This window comes from Brienomyrus brachyistius, chromosome 5, assembly GCF_023856365.1.
Source record: "Brienomyrus brachyistius isolate T26 chromosome 5, BBRACH_0.4, whole genome shotgun sequence".
Taxonomy (NCBI): domain Eukaryota; kingdom Metazoa; phylum Chordata; class Actinopteri; order Osteoglossiformes; family Mormyridae; genus Brienomyrus; species Brienomyrus brachyistius.
This window is the reverse complement of record NC_064537.1, coordinates 1,038,886-1,057,765: the sequence shown is the minus strand read 5'-3', so window position 1 is coordinate 1,057,765 and position 18,880 is coordinate 1,038,886. Positions and strand designations below refer to the sequence as shown.

The following is an 18,880-nucleotide window of genomic DNA, read 5'->3' as shown; positions in this document are numbered from 1 at the left end:
TGAAAGACCTGTGGTCTTCTTCATGTCATTAAATGAGGATTTGATCTTCCAAAGATAATTGCATGCAGATTCACTTTTACCAAATAAGGAAAGAGCCAGACTGAACTGAGTGACTGAGACATGAGCCTTTAAACTGTAGGTAACACATGCAGTCTGTGTGTAATGAGGGAATATTGTGGCCGTTTTAGGGTGACCAGCTACCATCTTCCTGCTGCTGACTGAGGACAGAAGATTTCCTCACAGAGACAGAGACCAGTAAGAAAAGAGATATTTTGTGTAGGATGGCACAAAAGTTTATATTTTTTTAAGCGTGTTTGACTGTTCGTGTTTGTCAGTTTCTATGCTGGAGTGACTAAAATGTCCAAGTGAGATATACAAAGATCATTTAAAATTTTATTTTGAGACATCCAAGTGAGATATTGTGGTTTGAGCATCAAAGCTAAATTACATGAGCAGCCTAATTCACTTCTGCTTTTATGCAGAGCTCTGTGACACAGTCTTTGTGCAGCGGAAGGCAGCTGTGTGTGTGACACAAAGGAGAGATGAAGCAGCATTGAAATCTGCAGATGAAACGTGTCTTTTGGGGGCTCATGTGTAAACAGAGAGCCAGAGCATAGCTGTGCAGTGGGAGCATGTCTGCAGGGCACCTGAAATATATTCAAAGGAACAAGAAAATGAAAGTGGAATGATGCTGTATTTGCAGTGGTACAGTACAGTGGAATGATGCTTTATTTGCAGTGGTACAGTACAGTGGAATGATGCTTTTTTTGCAGTGGTACAGTACAGTGGAATGATGCTGTATTTGCAGTGGTACAATAAATACAGTACATTGGAATGCTCCTTTTTCATGTATCCCATCATGCTCTCTTCTGTGACACACACAATAGAGACACCACTGGCACAGAGGCCTGACCTGCTGAGCCACCCCCACCACAGAACGTCCGGTATCAGTGTGGCTGATGCTGCCATCTCGACCCCTGTTGTCATGGCAGCCATTTGATCATGCCTGTGCTCAAATCAAACACTATAAGGGAGTGTAGGTTTGGAATGGCTAAGCTAACACAACAGATATGGCTTAATAAAGCTCGACTGCAATTAAATGGCCAGGAAAGCAAAAAGGCAAGGAAGGTCTCAACTGCTGAATGAAGGTCAAAAAAGGATTCATTAGAACTTCTGAAGGAGATGATGTGATCATCTTTGTGTTGCGCACTGAGATGTCTCTGATTGGAGGAAATTCATTTCTTACAAAGATATGGGCCACAGGAATAAGACAAGTGTGAAGTTCAGCTTGTGGGCTGATGCCCGTGCTGGAGAAACTCTGTGTTGTTAGACGTTTGGTAAAGCTGCAGCGTGTAGTTTTCTGATCTTTGAATCTCCTTCATGCTGAAGCCTCTTATTGGATGGTGTTTGCATAGATGAGATCATCATCTAGGGGGCTTGTGGTGAAGTTTTCATAGATACAGTCATTCTTGCAGGATGTAGAGGTGACGCGGTTAGGGTCTTTGTGTAGGTTTACAGCAGTATCTGCAGCAGGCTGTTGGAGCATCATGTCATAGTCATCCACCCTCTGAAGAACGTAACAAGAGTTAGAGGAACAGAAAGGCTGAACATCACTTCTTAGAAGGATGGAGGACTCTCAACAGAACCTGTGCTACAGGAACAGCTCTGCCTGTACCAAGTTACACATAGAAATTACTGGTCAAGGATGATAAATTTAATGTCCTGATTACCTTTTCTCTTCTTCCAGTGCCTATGGGTGCCATGCTGGGATTCTGTATTTCTGTGGATCACATCAATGACATTTCTGTTGTGTTTTTGTGGAGTCAGTAGGAACATGTATTATTCTGACAAAGAACATGCATGTACTTGTAGATTGTGTCTCCTGATAATACACAGTGGTACCAGCTGGGGGCGCTGTGGAGTGAGGAGCCATAGAGGGGGCAGTTTGGGGAGTGTTAATAAGAGTTAGTCTGTCACACAGTAGGTATCACACTCACAGCTTCTATAATCATGTAATGTCCCCACAATGGGATAAAAACTTTTTTTTGACATTGTGGGGACCCTTTTCAGATCCTCACAAAGATCTGTGAATGCAATCAAAAAAATAGAAATACCAAAAGTCTAGTATTTTGTTTATTTACTTATGGTTAAGGTTATGGCTGGGTAGGGGTTAGGGTCATCATGTTGGGATTAGAGTTTTCCCATAGAATTTAATTGAGAGTCATAAAGTTATAATTACAAACCTGTGTGAGTGTGTGTGTGTGTGTGTGTTATGTGTAAAATTCAGATGTACTTACCCTCTGATCTCCCAGCTTTGAGTCGTACCTTGATGATTGCAGCCACAATCAAGCCAAACACCAGGGCTGCGACACCCAGACCCACAGAGATGTAAACCAGCTGATCTGGGAACAGTGATCACAGGTCATCTATAGAAACCATCACTGAGATCATGAGGGGCTACATGCTGACAGCCCTCAGAGACACACAGGAAAGGTTTCCATGAGGAATACGTGTCATTAGCATTGAATAAACAGACAAACACGGATGCTGTGATATTCTGGACAGACTCATACGAAATCCAGGGCTTATATGAAAACACTGACAGGCTGGACTTTACTCAGCGTCCTGCTGCAGTTTCAGGCATTTCTGTCTCTTATCAGGACTCTGTGGATATTCTTCTTTTTCCAGTATTATAGAGGTAACTGTGTGCTATAACTACAGGGAATCAAGTGTACCTGAAACAAATCTGTCAATGTAACACAAACATCTTTATTATTATTTCAGATTATTCATACTTATTATGGTTATGCTATTCTTACTGTTAATTATTACTAGTCACGCTTAACAGTTGCACAGTTATCACAGTTTGCAGTCTAAGGTTACATTTCATTTCATAATCGTTCCTGATCGTTTAGTCCATTTCTATATTTACTCTGGGGTACGTTTCCCGGAACCTTCGTAACGCTACATCGTTCGTAAGTTTTACCTTAAGTTGTCTATTAACACTTGTGTTTCCCGAAACGTTCTTAGTTAAGTACATCTTCCATAAAATATTCTTTTGTTGGATCTGAGCCGGGGGCGGCATGGTGGTGCAGTGGTTAGCACTGTCGCCTCACACCTCTGGGACCCGGGTTCGAGTCTCCGCCTGGGTCACATGTGTGCAGAGTTTGCATGTTCTCCCCGTGTCGTCGTGGGGTTTCCTCCGGGTACTCCGGTTTCCCCCCACAGTCCAAAAACATGCTGAGGCTAATTGGAGTTGCTAAAATTGCCCATAGGTGTGCGTGTGTGAGTGAATGGTGTGTGAGTGTGCCCTGCGATGGGCTGGCCCCCCATCCTGGGTTGTTCCCTGCCTCGTGCCCATTGATTCCGGGATAGGCTCCGGACCCCCCGCGACCCAATAGGATAAGCGGTTTGGAAAATGGATGGATGGATGGATGGATGGATGGATCTGAGCCTCTCTTTGTCTGCTCATACTGCTCATTTAAAATAAGACCAACATTGGTAAGGGTTTCATAACCAACATCACTTAATTAAAAAATAACTGATCCGTATGATTAAATGATTTTGTCTGATACTCCTGGAGTCTGTATGAAGACCGTGGATAAAGGGCCTGTTTCCCTCAAGGGAGGCAGAGACAGACACAGACAGAAACAGATAGACACGGACAGACACAGACAGAGACAGACAGACACAGATAGACACAGACAGACACAGGTAGACACAGACAGAGACAGACAGACACGGACAGACACAGATAGACACGGACAGAGACAGAGACAGACAGACAGAGACAGACAGACACGGACAGACACAGACAGACACAGATAGACACAGACAGACACAGACAGACAGTGAACCGGCGGTGTGAAGCATCTTTCTATAGCATTTTCATTCTGTCATAATAAATTGCTTATAAATGAGGATTCTGCCTCATCATTCAAATGTAAAAGAACCTGAGGTTTCACTGAAGAAATCAATCAAAAACTACAATCTTTGTTAGGTTTTGTCCCTGCACTCTGAATGCGCAGCAAATTGGCCTCAGTAATGCATGGATTCCTAATGAAACATAAGAATATATTCATGATAGATTACAAGATGGCGCCGCGGATGGCAGCCTCGGTACTGCGCTCTCTCTCACTTTCTCTGTTTTTCCTTTTTTTTCTGCGAGTTTGGTCGCCCAGAACACATTACTTTCTCCAGAGATCAACTGCTAAACATCAGGCAGTCATCTCACAACAATTTTGGTCCTTTTTTCACAAACCCGGAAAGTTTTTTGGAGATTTTAGTCGGAGGAGCAGCTGCGATCTGCGGGGCTTGGCGAAGACTCAGACGAGGGACGCGCGCTGGCGCACTGAAGAAACTACGTCAGCGGGGATTCCGCACTGCGCTCCCCTCCATTCACCTGGCGAACCTCCGCTCCCTTCCAAACAAAATGGACGAGCTGCTGCTTCTTAACCGGATTAACAAGGACTTTGCACGTTGTGCTGCCCTTTGTTTTACTGAAACTTGGCTCAGTGATCGCACCCCCGATGCTGCACTAAACCTGCCGGCCTTTCACCTCCATCGCGCGGACCGCGTAAAGGAGCTCTCGGGGAAATCAAAGGGAGGCGGAATCTGCTTCTATATTAACGAAGGTTGGTGTACTGATGTCACGGTGTTACAGAAATTCTGCAGCCCAATCCTGGAAACTTTTTTCATTGACTGCAAACCGTTTTATTCACCGCGAGAGTTTTCTTCCTTTGTTCTGGTCGGAGTTTACATTCCTCCTCAGGCCAACGCGAACGACGCGCTGTGCACGCTGGCTGACAAAGATCACCTCCCTGGAAAGGAAATTTCCTGATTCCCTTTTTATTGTCCTTGGAGACTTTAACAGAGCAAAACTAACCCATGAACTTCCTAAATACAGACAACACATCGACTGCCCCACCAGAGACAAAATCACACTGGACCACTGTTACACCACTCTAAAAGATGGCTATCGCTCTGTCCCCCGGGCAGCTTTGGGTCATTCTGATCACTGTCTGGTCCATCTTATTCCAGTTTACAGGCAACAACTTAAACGTGCCAAGCCTGTAGTCAAAACTGTGAAGAAGTGGACCAATGCAGCAAAGCAGGAACTGCAGGACTGTTTTGACTGCACTGATTGGACTGTTTTTGAGGCTGCATCTGATAATCTGGATGAGCTCACAGACACGGTGACATCATACATCAGCTTTTGTGAAGATGTATGTGTGCCAACCAAGACCTTCTGCACTTACAACAACAATAAACCATGGTTCACTCCCAAACTGCAACATCTTCGCCGGGCCAAGGAGGATGCCTACAGAAGTGGTGATAGGGCCCTGTACAAACAAGCCAGGAACACGCTGACCAGGGAGATCAAAGTGGCTAAAAGAAGCTACTCTGAGAAGCTGAAGGAACGGTTCTCAGCCAACGACCCTGCGTCAGTGTGGAGAGGTCTGCGAACCATCACCAACTACAGACGACCCCCACCCCCTGCTGCAGCAAACAAAGACCTGGCAGACGAGCTGAACACCTTCTACTGCAGGTTTGAGACGGACAGATACACACCCCTCACCCACCCCACCCCAGAGTCAACGACCCCCATCACACCTCTCAACCCCCTACCCTCCCCCCTGGAACTCAGAATACACGTAGAGGATGTGAGCCGACTGTTCCAGAAACAGAAGACCAGGAAAGCCGCAGGTCCAGACGGTGTCTCCCCCTCCTGCCTCAAAGCCTGTGCTGATCAGCTGGCTCCCATCTTCACCCGCATCTTCAATAGATCCTTGGAACTGTGTGAAGTTCCCACCTGCTTCAAACGCTCCACCATTATTCCGGTCCCCAAGAAACCCACCATCTCTGGACTGAATGACTACAGACCTGTTGCCTTGACGTCTGTAGTCATGAAATCCTTTGAACGCCTGGTGTTAGCCCATCTGAAGGACATTACAGGACACCAGCTGGACCCCCTGCAGTTTGCCTACCGGGCAAACAGGTCGGTGGATGATGTAGTGAATATGGGGCTGCATTACATCCTACAACATCTCGACCGCCCGGGAACTTACGCCAGGATCCTGTTTGTGGACTTTAGTTCGGCGTTCAACACCATTGTGCCTGAACTCCTCTCCTCCAAACTCTCCCAGCTCAGCGTGCCACCAGCTACCTGTCAGTGGATCACCAGCTTCCTGACAGACAGGAAGCAGCAAGTGAGGCTGGGGGAGATCACTTCTGTAACACGGTCACTCAGTACTGGTGCCCCTCAAGGATGTGTCCTCTCCCCACTGCTCTTCTCCCTCTACACAAATGACTGCACCTCCAGGAACTCAGCTGTAAAACTCCTGAAGTTTGCAGACAACACCACCGTCATTGGGCTCATTCAGGATGGTGATGAGTCTGCATACCGGCAGGAAGTGGAGCGGCTGGTACTATGGTGCAGTCAGCACAACCTGGAGTTGAACACTCTCAAGACGGTAGAGATGGCACTGGACTTCAGGAGACATCCCACGACACTGTCCCCCCTCACCATAGCAGACAGCCCGGTGTCTATTGTGGAGACCTTCAAGTTCCTGGGCACCACAATTTCCCAGGACCTGAAGTGGGAGACCAACATCTCCTCCATCCTCAAAAAGACCCAGCAGAAGATGCACTTCCTGAGGCAACTGGAGAAGTACAGTCTTCCACAGGAGCTGCTGATCCAGTTCTACACTGCGGTCATTGAGTCTGTCTTGTGCTCCTCCATCACTGTCTGGTATGGAGCTGCCACTAAACAAGACAGGAACAGACTGCAGCGGACCGTACGGACAGCAGAAAGGATCACCGGTGCCCCCCTGCCCTCCATCCAGGACCTGTACCTCTCAAGATCCAAGAAAAGGGCAGGAAAAATCATCACAGACCCCGCACACCCTGGACACAGACTTTTTGACCTGCTGCCCTCCGGCAGACGTTATAGAAGCCTGCAGACCAGCACCACCCGACACAGGAACAGTTTCTTTCCCCTCGCCATCTCCCTCCTAAACAGCTGAACTGACGCACTGCCAAACACCTTCAGCACTGCACTGCACTTTATGTACACTCCTTGGTATATATCTGTATATATTCTGGTATCTATTCTGTAAGCTCTGTTTTTTTTTCTGCTTATAAGATTTAGATTATTTTATTGTACTGTTCATTGCTCATTTATACACACATATATATACTATGTACATACATGCATATATTTATATTTATTATATATATATTTATAAATAGAATAAACATATTATTATACAATATGTACAAACAACACTTACATACACCTGTTAACACTTGTCTTATACTGTAGAACAATCCATATTCACAGTCATATTGTAACTGTATATTATAGTATTTACACTTGCTCTGGATATTGTTCATTGTATCCTTACACACTGCTGTTTTGTTTTTTGTTTTCTTTTTACACTACTTGAGAGACAACATCTACCGGAATCAAATTCCTTGTATGTGCTTGCACATACTTGGCCAATAAACACGATTCTGATTCTGATTCTGATTCTGATTGGGAAGGGGATTTTCCGTCGATATTGACCTATTAAGCTCTCCATTAAGCAATCTTTTCAGAGATTGTTTAGGAAACAGATGTAGGAAAAGACATACCTTTCATAAGATTTTAAAATGGATAAACAAATTAGCTGCGATGGGCTGGCCCACCATCCAGGGTCGGTCCCTTCCTCTTGCCCATTGCTTCCGGGATAGGCTCCGGACCCCCCGCGACCCAGTAGGATAAGCGGTTTTAAAAATGGATGGATGGATGGATAAACAAATTATGTCTGTAGTTAAATAAAGCTTCTTTCAGCTAAGACTTTTATCCAAAGTTAAGCCCTTTCTGTCATTCAAAAATTTAGAAAAATAAATACATGCATTTATTTAATCGAGATTTGACTATTGTAATATACTTTATGCAGGTATTAATCAGACCTCCCTTTCCTGTCTGCAGCTTGTACAGAATACTGCAGTGCGTCTTTTAACAGGAGCTAAAATACACACCCACATTACTCCAATACTTGCCTCTCTCCACTGGCTCCCTGTACAGTTCAGAATTAGCTTCAAGGTTCTCTTGTTCACTTTCAAAGCCTTAAACGGACTGGCCCCTTCATACATCACCGAACTCATAGCTCCTTACACACCACCGAGATCACTTAGGTCAGCTGATCTGTCTTTATGGAGTGTCCGGAAGTCTAGGCTGAAGCAGAGAGGTGATCGTGCCTTTCCTGTCCTAGCCCCTAAACTGTGCAGTGCCTAACCTCTAACTGTCAGAAGGGCCCCTTCACTGTCGGTTTTCAAATCCCGTCTTAAAACGCATTTTTACTCACTGGCTTTTCGCTCGCCTGGTCACTCCAGGTTTTACTTTCTTTATAGTGTCATTGTTTACTGATTGTTTTATTGGTTTCTTTTATTTTCTTTTAGTTTTTTGTTGATTCTGTGTTATTTGCTTTTTCTTCAGCACTTTGGGATCAACTCCTGTTGTTTAAAAAGTGTTTTATTAATAAATTTGATTTGATACAGTTGTGTACAAAATTATTCAACCCCCACTGAAATTGAGTGTTTTGGCCAGTTTGGCATTGATTTTGATCATTTCAGTCATCTTGTTTACAATTAAATCAAAGAGACACTTGTAAGTCAGAGAAATATAACATAACATTTATAATGAAATAACCACAAATGTCTTTTCTGTGCTCACATCATTATCAGTTTTATTCAACCCCCAAGTGACATTCATTCTTAGTACTTAGTACAACATCCTTTTCCAGTTATAACAGCTTTTAAACGTGAAGCATAGCTTGACACAAGTGTCTTGCAGCGATCTACGGGTATCTTAGCCCATTCTTCATGGGCAAAAGCCTCCAGTTCAGTCACATTCTTAGGCTTGCGCGCTGCAACTGCTTTCTTTAAGTCCCACCAGAGGTTCTCAATCGCATTTAAGTCTGGTGACTGCGATGGCCACTCCAAAATGTTCCAGCCTTTATTCTGCAACCATGCTCTAGTGGACTTGGAGGTATGCTTGGGATCATTGTCCTGTTGAAAGGTCCAATGTCTCCCAAGCCTCAGGTTTGTGACGGACTGCACCACATTTTCTTGCAATATTTCCTGGTACTGAAGGGAATTCATGGTACCTTGCACACGCTGAAGCTTCCCTGTACCTGCAGAAGCAAAACAGCCCCAAAGCATGATTGACCCCCCGCCATGCTTCACAGTAGGCAAGGTGTTCTTTTCTTCATAGGCCTTGTTCTTCCTCCTCCAAACATAGCGTTGATCCATGGGCCCAAACAGTTCTAATTTTGTCCACAGAACACTATCCCAAAACTTTTGTGGTTTGTCCACATGACGTTTGGCATACTGCAGTCGACTCTTCTTATTCTTTGGAGACAGCGAGGGGTTGCGCCTGGGAGTTCTGGCATGGAGGCCTTCATTACGCAGCGTGCGCCTTATTGTCTGAGCTGAAACTTCAGTACCCGCATCTGACAAATCTTTTTTCAGTTCCTCAGCAGTCACACGGGGACTTTTCTCGGTAGCGCACAGCAGTCGAAGTCAGCATCTTCTTTCTGCCACGACCAGGTAGCGTTTCAGTGCCCTTTGCCTTGAATTTGCGAATGATGCTTCCTATGGTGTCTCTTGGAATGTTTAACATCTTTGCAATCTTCTTATAGCCATTGCCCTTCCCGTGAAGATAAATCACCTCTTCTCTTGTCTTCCTGGACCATTCTCTTGACTTCACCATGTTTGTAAACACACCAGTAAATGTCTAGAAGGAGCTGAGTATCACAGTCATTTTAAATCTGCCTAATTGGTGCTTATTATGCTTGATTGCTGCTCGTTGACATCCACAGGTGTTTTCAATACCTGATTGAAAACACTTGAATGAACCTCTGTTCTTAAGAGTGGTAGTCTTTAAGGGGTTGAATAATTGTGTCAATGAAGAAATCACAAAAAAACATTTAATACTGTTTTACAAAAACAATTGATGTCCTTTTAGTTGCATTTGGTTCTTTAAAAAGTCCTTGTAAGATTTCATTCTGAACACAATTACAAATGTACACTGAATTCCCTAAAACCCTTTACAGCATTGGGGCTTGAATAATTTTGAACACAACTGAATATCTTCAGAGTCTTAGTAAGACGCCAAGAATGATCATTATCATGAAACTCACCCCTGATTTAGCTACTGTAGGTACAGAAGCCATTTAAAATGTGCTTCACCTCATTGGTCGTTCTATCTATCTGAAGACTGGAAAAGTGTGGCTATGATCACAGACTAGGCAGCACAGCCAGGAAACGACGCAGGCTGGTGACATACACGCTCCCATCTCCCTCCAGTGGATAATCTCCTCGTCATACTTCTGTAAACTCATTCCTCTAAAATCATGTGATTTCTCAGTGCTGCCATATTTCTGCTGCTGGTCAGCTTCCTCTTTCCCAGTTGGGCACAGGAAGTGAATTTCGCTGAACGAAAAGATTATAAAAAGTTATAATTTATTATATGCACATTTCTGACACTCAGAAAACAACCCAGACTCCATGAATGTTGAATTCTGTGTGAAAATGCATTTGAGTGTATTTAATGTAACTGATGTTACTAATGCTTAGAGTGTGGAGGTGAGTGAATCTTACCATACCATGCCGCGGTCATGCTGGTGGACAATGGAGCTGAGAGGAACAGAGAAATGTGCAGATGGGAAACATACCAAAACAAACCGGAAAATTCGGGAGAAGTAAAGTTCACATCTCTAAGGTAAAACGTTTCCAGTTTGTGACGACTGCATCAAACATAAAGCATTATATAGACATATGGATAAACTGCAGGGTCAAATGCAATATGTACTATTCTGAGAAAGAACACGCAGGTACCTGTAGAATTTGTCTTCTGATTATACACAGTGGTACCAGGTGGGGGCGCTGTGGATTGAGGCGTAGTAGAGGGGGTAGTTTGGGGAGTGGTGGTAGTTGTGGTGGTAGTTGTGGTGGTAGGAGCTGTAGGATGAAAGAGGGAATCTGTCACGCCTGTTATCACCTTCAGGGATCATGCAGTCAGCTTTTCTGCACTAACTGTAGTAAATATTTCTCTACAGTAACATCCATCCATTTTCTGAAACCACTTATTCTATACAGGGTAGTGGGGGGGGGGGAAGCCTATAGACACAAGGCAGGGAAAAACCTAGAATGGGGAGGCAACCCAACACAGGGCATACTCACACACGCACATACGCACACTCACATACGCACACGCACACACGAACAACAAGGGCCAATTTAGCAACTCCAATTAGCCTCAGCATGTTTTTGGACTGTGGGGGGAAACCGGAGTACCTGGAGGAAACCCCACGACGACATGGGGAGAACATGCAAACTCCACACACATGTGACCCAGGCAGAGACTCAAACCCGGGTCTCAGAGGTGTGAGGTGACAGTGCTAACCACTGCACCACTCTGCTGCCCATAAGGTAACATGAGAGGAAGATTTCATTAATAAAGAGTAAAGTACAATTTTAAATACAACTGTCATTAAAATAACACTTGTAGTCTCTACAGGTGTAAGATACCTTTAGGAAAACATTGGCTTTCAATAAGGAGGATGCAGATATTTAAGGGACTGAATGAGATTACTGTATGAATATGATAAACCAGACCTTCTATCACTGTGAGGTGCACCTCTGTGTAGGTGTCAGCGCCTGTTCGCTCTACTCCACACCAGTATATCCCAGTGTCGGTCATCCTCAGTCCAGTGATGGTTACATTGAAGGTTCCTGATCCATGATCATGCAGGGTGAACCTCCCATTCGTCTTGTTTGGATGATTATTTTCGGTCTTGACGAGAATGTCTTCATACCTTGTACATTCGCTCCCACAGAAATACTTCAAGTTAGTTCCAGCGTTACCATGAGAACATCTGATTGTGACCGACTGTCTTTCATATCCAGACACTGTGATCACACCTGACACCACCCAGCATCCAGCTGCAACATATAAACATACAATACAAGTTGTAGCCAAGCTGCAAAGTGTGTGTTTATGAGGGTGCATGTGTGTGTGTGTGTGTGCATCTCTGTGTGTGTGTGTGTGTGTGTGTGTGTGTGTGTATGCACAATATGTTTTGTTTCTGTTGTATTTCCTGAAATACTTGCGTTTGTTGTGTTTTTTTTTTAATTACTAATGATTATTGGTCATTGATAATTGATTATTACGCTACAGTAAGGAATAAAGGCCATTGAAATGTGCTGCATTCCTGCACGTTTTATAGAGTGAAGAAATTTTCTGTTTTGTAATGCAATGATTATGAGAAATGACATCACAGTTACTTTACCAATGATCCTTTACAGATGATCCAAATTACCATTTATGTTGTGCTGCCTGTTAGTGTTTTGTAGGTCATTCTTTAGTGTGAGATATAGTGTTCTTCTAGAAAGATATTAGGTGCTAATGTTTTGTTGGTATGAGTCTCTTGAGGCATGGATTTACTGTTTTGTGGCTGTAATGCATTTTGGAGGAGAGATTAACTGTTTGGCCAAGCTGAGTGTTAAGTTACCTCAGTGTTTCAGAATGTATCTGTAAATTTCCCCATCTCTCTATGTTAGTCCTGACATCTGCATACATTACCAGAGTGACAATGTCGCTGCTCTGCTCTGGAGACTTTAACAGAACATTCAGGAACTTTAACCTCTGCTACCGTTACTATTGATGCTGCCTCAGATTCAGCCCTGAATCCAGGCATGTAGGTGTGAGTGGACTTTGCAGTCAGTGTCGAGCAGCACTCCTCTGAGGTCAGGCTGGACTTACCTGAGCAGAGACAGAAGGTGACCACAAGGAGCTTCTTCATGCTTAGCAGTGCAGTCTGTCTCCTTCCAGCGTCTCCGGTTTCCTCCCAGAGATCCTCCCTTCTCAGCTTTTTCTTCCTCGATTGTATTTAATGCAGATGAAGCTTCACTCAGCTCCTCTGCTCAGTTTTCTCTCCGTTTCTTAGTGCTCTTGTTTGCATTAATGTGTCAGATGGTTTTGTTCTATAAGTTTCTCTGTTACTTGCCAGTGTAACTGTTTTGTGACAGCAGCACTGCCCACTTCCTGTGGTCTCATTTTCATATATGTTACCTCCCTTATCACCCCCTACTGACAAACCAGCTCATTGCACATTTGTGGGATTAAAACTGCGAAAGAAAATGGTCAAAAAAATAAGATTGTCGTCCTCTTGTGTTGGTCCCAGGAAGCAATAAATTCCAAGGGAAATTAACACAGGAGGGAATCTGTCAGAATCAAGGTAACTGACCCCCAAATTGTGATGAAGGAGCCAGCCATGATCAGTATGAACCACCCACCTTAAATATAAAACTCTGACCAGAAAGAACTCTTTGCATTTAGTCACCACAAGCCATCCTGCTCACTATGATCCGGAGCAGACATAAGACAAGAGAACATCATATAACATCAGATATACAGTATATGGATAGTTTAAACAGACAAAGTATATCTACAGTGTAACAGACACAAAACTTCAAGGGCTGCACAAACTACAGTGTGGCTAAAAATAGCTCATAATGTGGGCAGTGAAGTGCAGTGTTCATGTGTATCCAACTACGTTTGATAGGTTCAGTACAAGATTCGCAAACACTGGATGTGGTGGACATTCCTTTATTCTGAGATGCATCAGATAGACTATCGAAAATTTAAAACTTAAACCAGTAAAACAGTATCAGAAGATGCTAAATAACTATTATTCACATCCAACTTTTGTCATATTCAAACTAGCAAACGAAACCAGTGAAACTGTCTCCTGACAAACAATAAGAAGCATTTTAATGCCTCAATAGGGTGACAGGCTATGTAAGCATTTATGTGTCTGTTTCAGCATTTATGTGTCTGTGAGAATATCAATATAATTTCAATATAATTCGGACGAAGTGCAGCTCAAAAGACCTCTTATGATGAATAAAAACATGGACTTTCATTTTCCCTTGGCAAACGCGGGTCACGCCCGGGGTGGGGCTCAATGGCGAGCGCCTGGTAGCCTGGCCTGCACCCATGGGACCTGGTCGAGCACAGCCCAAAGAAGGCATGTGGGTCCCCCCTCCAATGGGCTCACCACCTGTAGGAGGGGCCAAAGGGGTCGGATGCAGTGCGAGTTGGGCAGTGGCCGAAGGCGAGGACCTTGGCGATCCGATCCTCGGCTGCAGAAGCTAGCTCTAGCGACATGGAATGTCACCTCTCTGATGGGGAAGGAGCCTGAGCTGGTGTGCAAGGTTGTGAGGTTCTGACTAGATATAGTTGGGCTCACCTCGATGCACGGCTTGGACTCTGAAACCAGTCTCCTTGAAGGGGGTTGGACCCTCTTCCACTCTGGAGTTGCTCACGGGGAGAGGCGCCGAGCAGGGGTGGGCATACTGCTGAGTGGTGTTTTGTTATTGAACTTCTGTGCCCATCACAGATTGTCCATAGTGAACACCATGTTCAAGCATAAGGGTGTCCATATGTGCACTTGGCACCAGGACACCCTAGGCCGCAGTTCAATTATCAACTTTGTAGTTGTATCATCGGACTTGCAGCCGCATGTCTTGGACTCTCGGGTGAAGAGAGGGTCGGAGCTGTCAACCGATCACTACCTGGTGGTGGGTTGGCTCCGCTGGTGGGGGAGGAAGCCGGTCAGAACTGCCAGACCCAAGCGTATAGTGCGGGTCTGCTGGGAACGTCTGGCGGAATCCCCTGTCAGGAGGAGTTTCAACTCCTACCTCCAGCAGAACTTCGTCCATGTCCCGGGGGAGGCGGGGAACATTGAGTCCGAATGGGCCATGTTCCGCGTCTCCATCATAGAGGTGGCTGACCGGAGCTGTGGCCATAAGGTGGTCGATGCCTGTCATTGCGGCAATCCCCAAACCCGCTGGTGGACAGCGGTGGTAAGGGATGCCGTCAAGCTGAAGAAGGAGTCCTATCAAGCCTTTTTGGCCTGTGGGACTCCAGACGCAGCTGACAGCTACCGGCAGGCCAAGCGGAATGCGGCTTTGGCGGTTGCTGAGGCAAAAACTCGGGTATGGGAGGAGTTTGGTGAGGCCATGGAGAACAACTTCCGGACGGCTTCGAGGAGATTCTGGTCCACCATCCGGCGGCTCAGGCCGGGAAAGCGGTACAGCATCAACACTATTTATGGTGGGGATGGTACGCTGCTGACCTCAGCTTGGGGCATTGTGGGTCGGTGGAAGGAATACTTCGAAAATTTCCTCAATCCCACCAACACGCCTTCCAATGAGGATGCAGTCTGGGGACTTGGGGGTGGATTCACCTATCTCTGGGGCAGAGGTCGCTGAGGTGGCTAAAAAGCTATATACTCTCGGCAGGGTCCTGGAGGGTGCATGGGAGTTTGCCCAACCACTCTACACATGCTTTGTGGACTTGGAGAAGGCATTCGACCGCGTCCTTCGGACAGTCCAGTGAGGTGCTCCGGGAGTATGTGGTGCCGGGCTACCTTATAAGGGCTGTTCGGTTCCTGTACAACGGGTGTCAGAGCTTGGTCCGTATTGTCGGCAGTGAGTCAAACTCGTTTCCAGTGAGGGTTGGACTCTGCCAGGGCTACCCTTTGTCATCAACTCTGTTCATAACTTTTATGGACAGAATTTCTAGACGCAGCCAGGGTGTTGAGGGTGTCCAGTTTGGTGGCCTCAGAATTAAGGCGCTGCTTTTTTTATGTCTGTTTGCCTCATCAGACCGTGACCTGGAGCAGTTCACAGCTGAGTGTGAAGTGGCTTGGATGAAGATCAGCACCTTCAAATACGAGACCATGGTCCTCAGCCGGAAAAGGGTGAAGTGCTCTCTACGGGTCAGGGAGGAGGTCCTTCCCCAAGTATAGGAGTTTTAGTATCTCAGGGTCTTGATCACGAGTGAGGGAAGGATGGAGTGGGAGTTCGACAGGCGGATCGGTGCGGCATCAGCAGTAATGCGGGCGCTGAATTGATCTGTCATGTTGAACAAGGAGATGAGCCAAAAGCCAATGTTCTCGATTTACCAGTTGATCTACGTTCCTACCGTCACATATGGTCATGAGCTAAGAGTAGTGACCGAAAGAATGAGATCGCGAATACTAGCGGCCGAAATGAGTTTCCTCCACAGGGTTTCTGGGCTCTCCCTTATAGATACTGTAGAGTGAGGAGCTCCGTCATTCAGGAGAGACTCAGAGTAGAGCCACTGCTCCTCTGCATTGAGAGGAGTCAGATGAGGTGGCTTGGGCATCTACTTAGGATGCCTCCTGGACGTCTCCCTGGGGAGGTGTTCCGGGCATGTCCCACTGGGAGGAGGCCCCGGGGAAGACCCAGGACACGCTGGAGGGACTATGTCTCTCGGCTGGCCTGGGAACGCCTCAGGATTCTCCCAGAGGAGCTGGATGATGTGGCCGGGGAGGGGGAAGTCTGGGTTTCCTTGCTGAGACTGCTGCCCCCGCGACCCAACCTCGGATAAGCGGAAGATGATGGAAGAATGGATGGATGGATGGATGGATGGATGGATGGATGGACTACTGAGGTATAAATCATGAACAAATATAATTACTGCTTGAGATAAAAGCAATCATTAATGATTCATTAATGATGAACAAATACGGCATCGGTATTTAACTTGTGTTACTCATGACTTGTTCCTTCATTAGTTAACAGAGGTTTACAGAATTAACAGATATAGTAACAAATATAGTAACTGCTTCAGATAAAATGTCACGATTCATTAACGATGTATTAACATGAGATCAGTAGGTTTTGGCAGTTTTTCTTCTGAATTCTGCCCCTGCACTCACCTCTTCTCCTTTGCACCACCAGCACGTGATACTTACACATTAATTGCTGCAGTTTTACTTACAGGTATCATAGCATCCACATGGCAGCCAGATCTGCAGGCAGCTCGCAGGCCGCAAAGACACTGAAAAGGGCCGCGTCTGGCCCCCGGGCTGCTGGTCCAGTAGGCGGCCGAAGGACATCGTCTGCGATGCATCGTCTGTGTTCTCACTTCCCTTTTTCTTCAGTTCTGGCTTCTGAAAGACCTGTGGTCTTCTTCATGTCATTAAATGAGGATTTGATCTTCCAAAGATAATTGCATGCAGATTCACTTTTACCAAATAAGGAAAGAGCCAGACTGAACTGAGTGACTGAGACATGAGCCTTTAAACTGTAGGTAACACATGCAGTCTGTGTGTAATGAGGGAATATTGTGGCCGTTTTAGGGTAACCAGCTACCATCTTCCTGCTGTGTATGTGTGGTTATGTGTCTGTATGTGTGTGTCTCCATCCATCCACCCATCCATCGTCACCTTTTCACTCAGCCAGTACAGTGTGGCAGGGCGGGGCGATGGATCCTATTCCGGACACCATGCCGCGTGATGCAGGATAGCCCCCAGGGTGGGAGGCAGGCAAACACTGTAGAGGTGGCCCTGTAGTAGAAAAATTATAAATCAAACTCTCTGATAATTCTGGTTGAGCTCTCGGTTATCTCTTTTATTTGAGCGATCCAGGAAAACACTCCCGTCACACTCTGGCACTCGGTACCAAGTCACCCGGAGCACACAGAGCAACCAGTTGATAAACCATAACTCCCAATTCCCAATAAGGACTTATAAGTACTGATTGGTCACAAAACACCAACAAACTGAGCTCAAACGTATAACAAACACAATTCTCATGCTCTATTGGTTCACCTTGGTACCATTTTGCCCATTTTACCGGAATCTGTCTCGGCTTCTAGACTCTACTTGAGATATTTATATAGATATTGATTATATGACATTGAATTAATGTTTGGGTGTACTACATTATAACTATAACTCTTTGTGCACCAGTTGGGGCAGCTTCCAGCTTCGAATCCCTTCCAGTAGGTGGTTCTCCCCCCCTTCCCCCCCCCCCCCCCGCCACCCCGTCTCCAAGGTCTGCTCTCTCTTCAGGGTCCGTGGAACTAACCACATACAGCTAACATGAAGCGAGGACACAGTATTTAAAACAGTCTCTTCTTGCCCTATGGCCCTATGGCCTAACACAAAACAGACCCAACGCCCCCCCTCCCGGGCTACCAATGTCCAATTTTCCTATACAAGCCCAGCCCAGTCCAGCCCAGCCACACTCTATGCACCTGACATGTATGTTTCTAGCTCAGGTTCATAGCTCAGATCTCTGTACAAACTTCTCTATTTGTACATCTTACATCCATAGATTTGTCATATGTCTTATGTGTCATATATTTATACTAATGTTTTGATTAATTTACAATGTCATACTACAGCTGCTTCACATGTATAGTACCTGTGTTCTGGTGACAAGTGAAGTGACATTAAAAGTCATTGATCTGATCTGACCTGATCTGACCTGATCTGACCCGACTGTGGTTATAATATTCCTGTAGTTCCCTTTTTAAATATGTTCTTCACTACGACAGAGAGCAGAAGAGACGGCTTCTTGCTAAAATGTATTTCCCACAGTGCTTGCTAATGGCACTGAGCTGGCTTGTTTTAAGCTAATGTAAGTGCTGTAAGATCAGGTGGGGAAAGGTCAATTATGAAATCGGCTCAGAGGATGGAGTGTTGGTTTCTTTGTGGAAAGTATGAACGAACTGTTGCAAAGAATAATATCAGAGGGAAGGAAACAGCAGCAGGAATGGCATCACTGACCCAGGTGTGAAACACAACCGATTAGACAGTAGTGGGGGGGGGGTATTCGTGAACCTGGGAATCTAAAGGACAAAGGACACTTTCAGTATATTACAGTGCTGCAAGACATCCAGAGACCGGAGCGGATCTATTTCTTGGAGGTAACTGCTAATGTGCTAAAGGATCCGGGTTCAAGTCTGGGGTTGGCAAAACCAGTTCTTGGGGGCTCCATGTCTGTAAGGACA

At 45.5% G+C, this 18,880-nt stretch overlaps 1 protein-coding gene across 7 annotated transcripts; it reads right to left on the bottom strand.

Moving 5' to 3' along the window:
• Positions 1-696: 696 nt before the first annotated feature.
• Positions 697-13,106, bottom strand: LOC125741768 (CMRF35-like molecule 5). Of its 7 annotated transcripts, none has more exons than XR_007397847.1 (9): positions 12,812-13,106; positions 11,665-11,991; positions 10,885-11,007; positions 10,237-10,683; positions 9,180-9,879; positions 7,636-8,221; positions 2,298-2,402; positions 1,731-1,780; positions 697-1,567 (listed from the first exon to the last, which is right to left on the bottom strand). XR_007397847.1 is itself a non-coding variant. In XM_049013083.1 (7 exons), the coding sequence occupies exons 1-7, from the start codon at positions 12,849-12,851 to the stop codon at positions 1,394-1,396; spliced, it is 855 nt and encodes a 284-aa protein (XP_048869040.1). In that variant the 5' UTR covers positions 12,852-13,099; the 3' UTR covers positions 697-1,393. The 7 variants fall into 7 exon arrangements, 2 of the variants coding, with proteins under 2 accessions (XP_048869040.1, XP_048869039.1); XR_007397848.1 differs by having other exon boundaries at positions 7,636-9,879; positions 10,237-10,479; positions 10,648-10,683; XR_007397845.1 differs by having other exon boundaries at positions 7,636-9,879.
• Positions 13,107-18,880: the final 5,774 nt, after the last annotated feature.

Bases quoted from the DNA above. Each gene is read 5' to 3' on its own strand.
- LOC125741768 (XM_049013082.1), bottom strand. From the start codon at position 12,058: ATGCACCCTCATAAACACACACTTTGCAGCTTGGCTACAACTTGTATT. The intron at 11,008-11,664 runs GTCTGGTTTATC...TTCATCCTACAG, and splicing joins GCACCTCACAGTGATAGAAG to CTCCTACCACCACAACTACC. The intron at 1,568-1,730 runs GTAATCAGGACA...TACGTTCTTCAG, and splicing joins GCACTGGAAGAAGAGAAAAG to AGGGTGGATGACTATGACAT.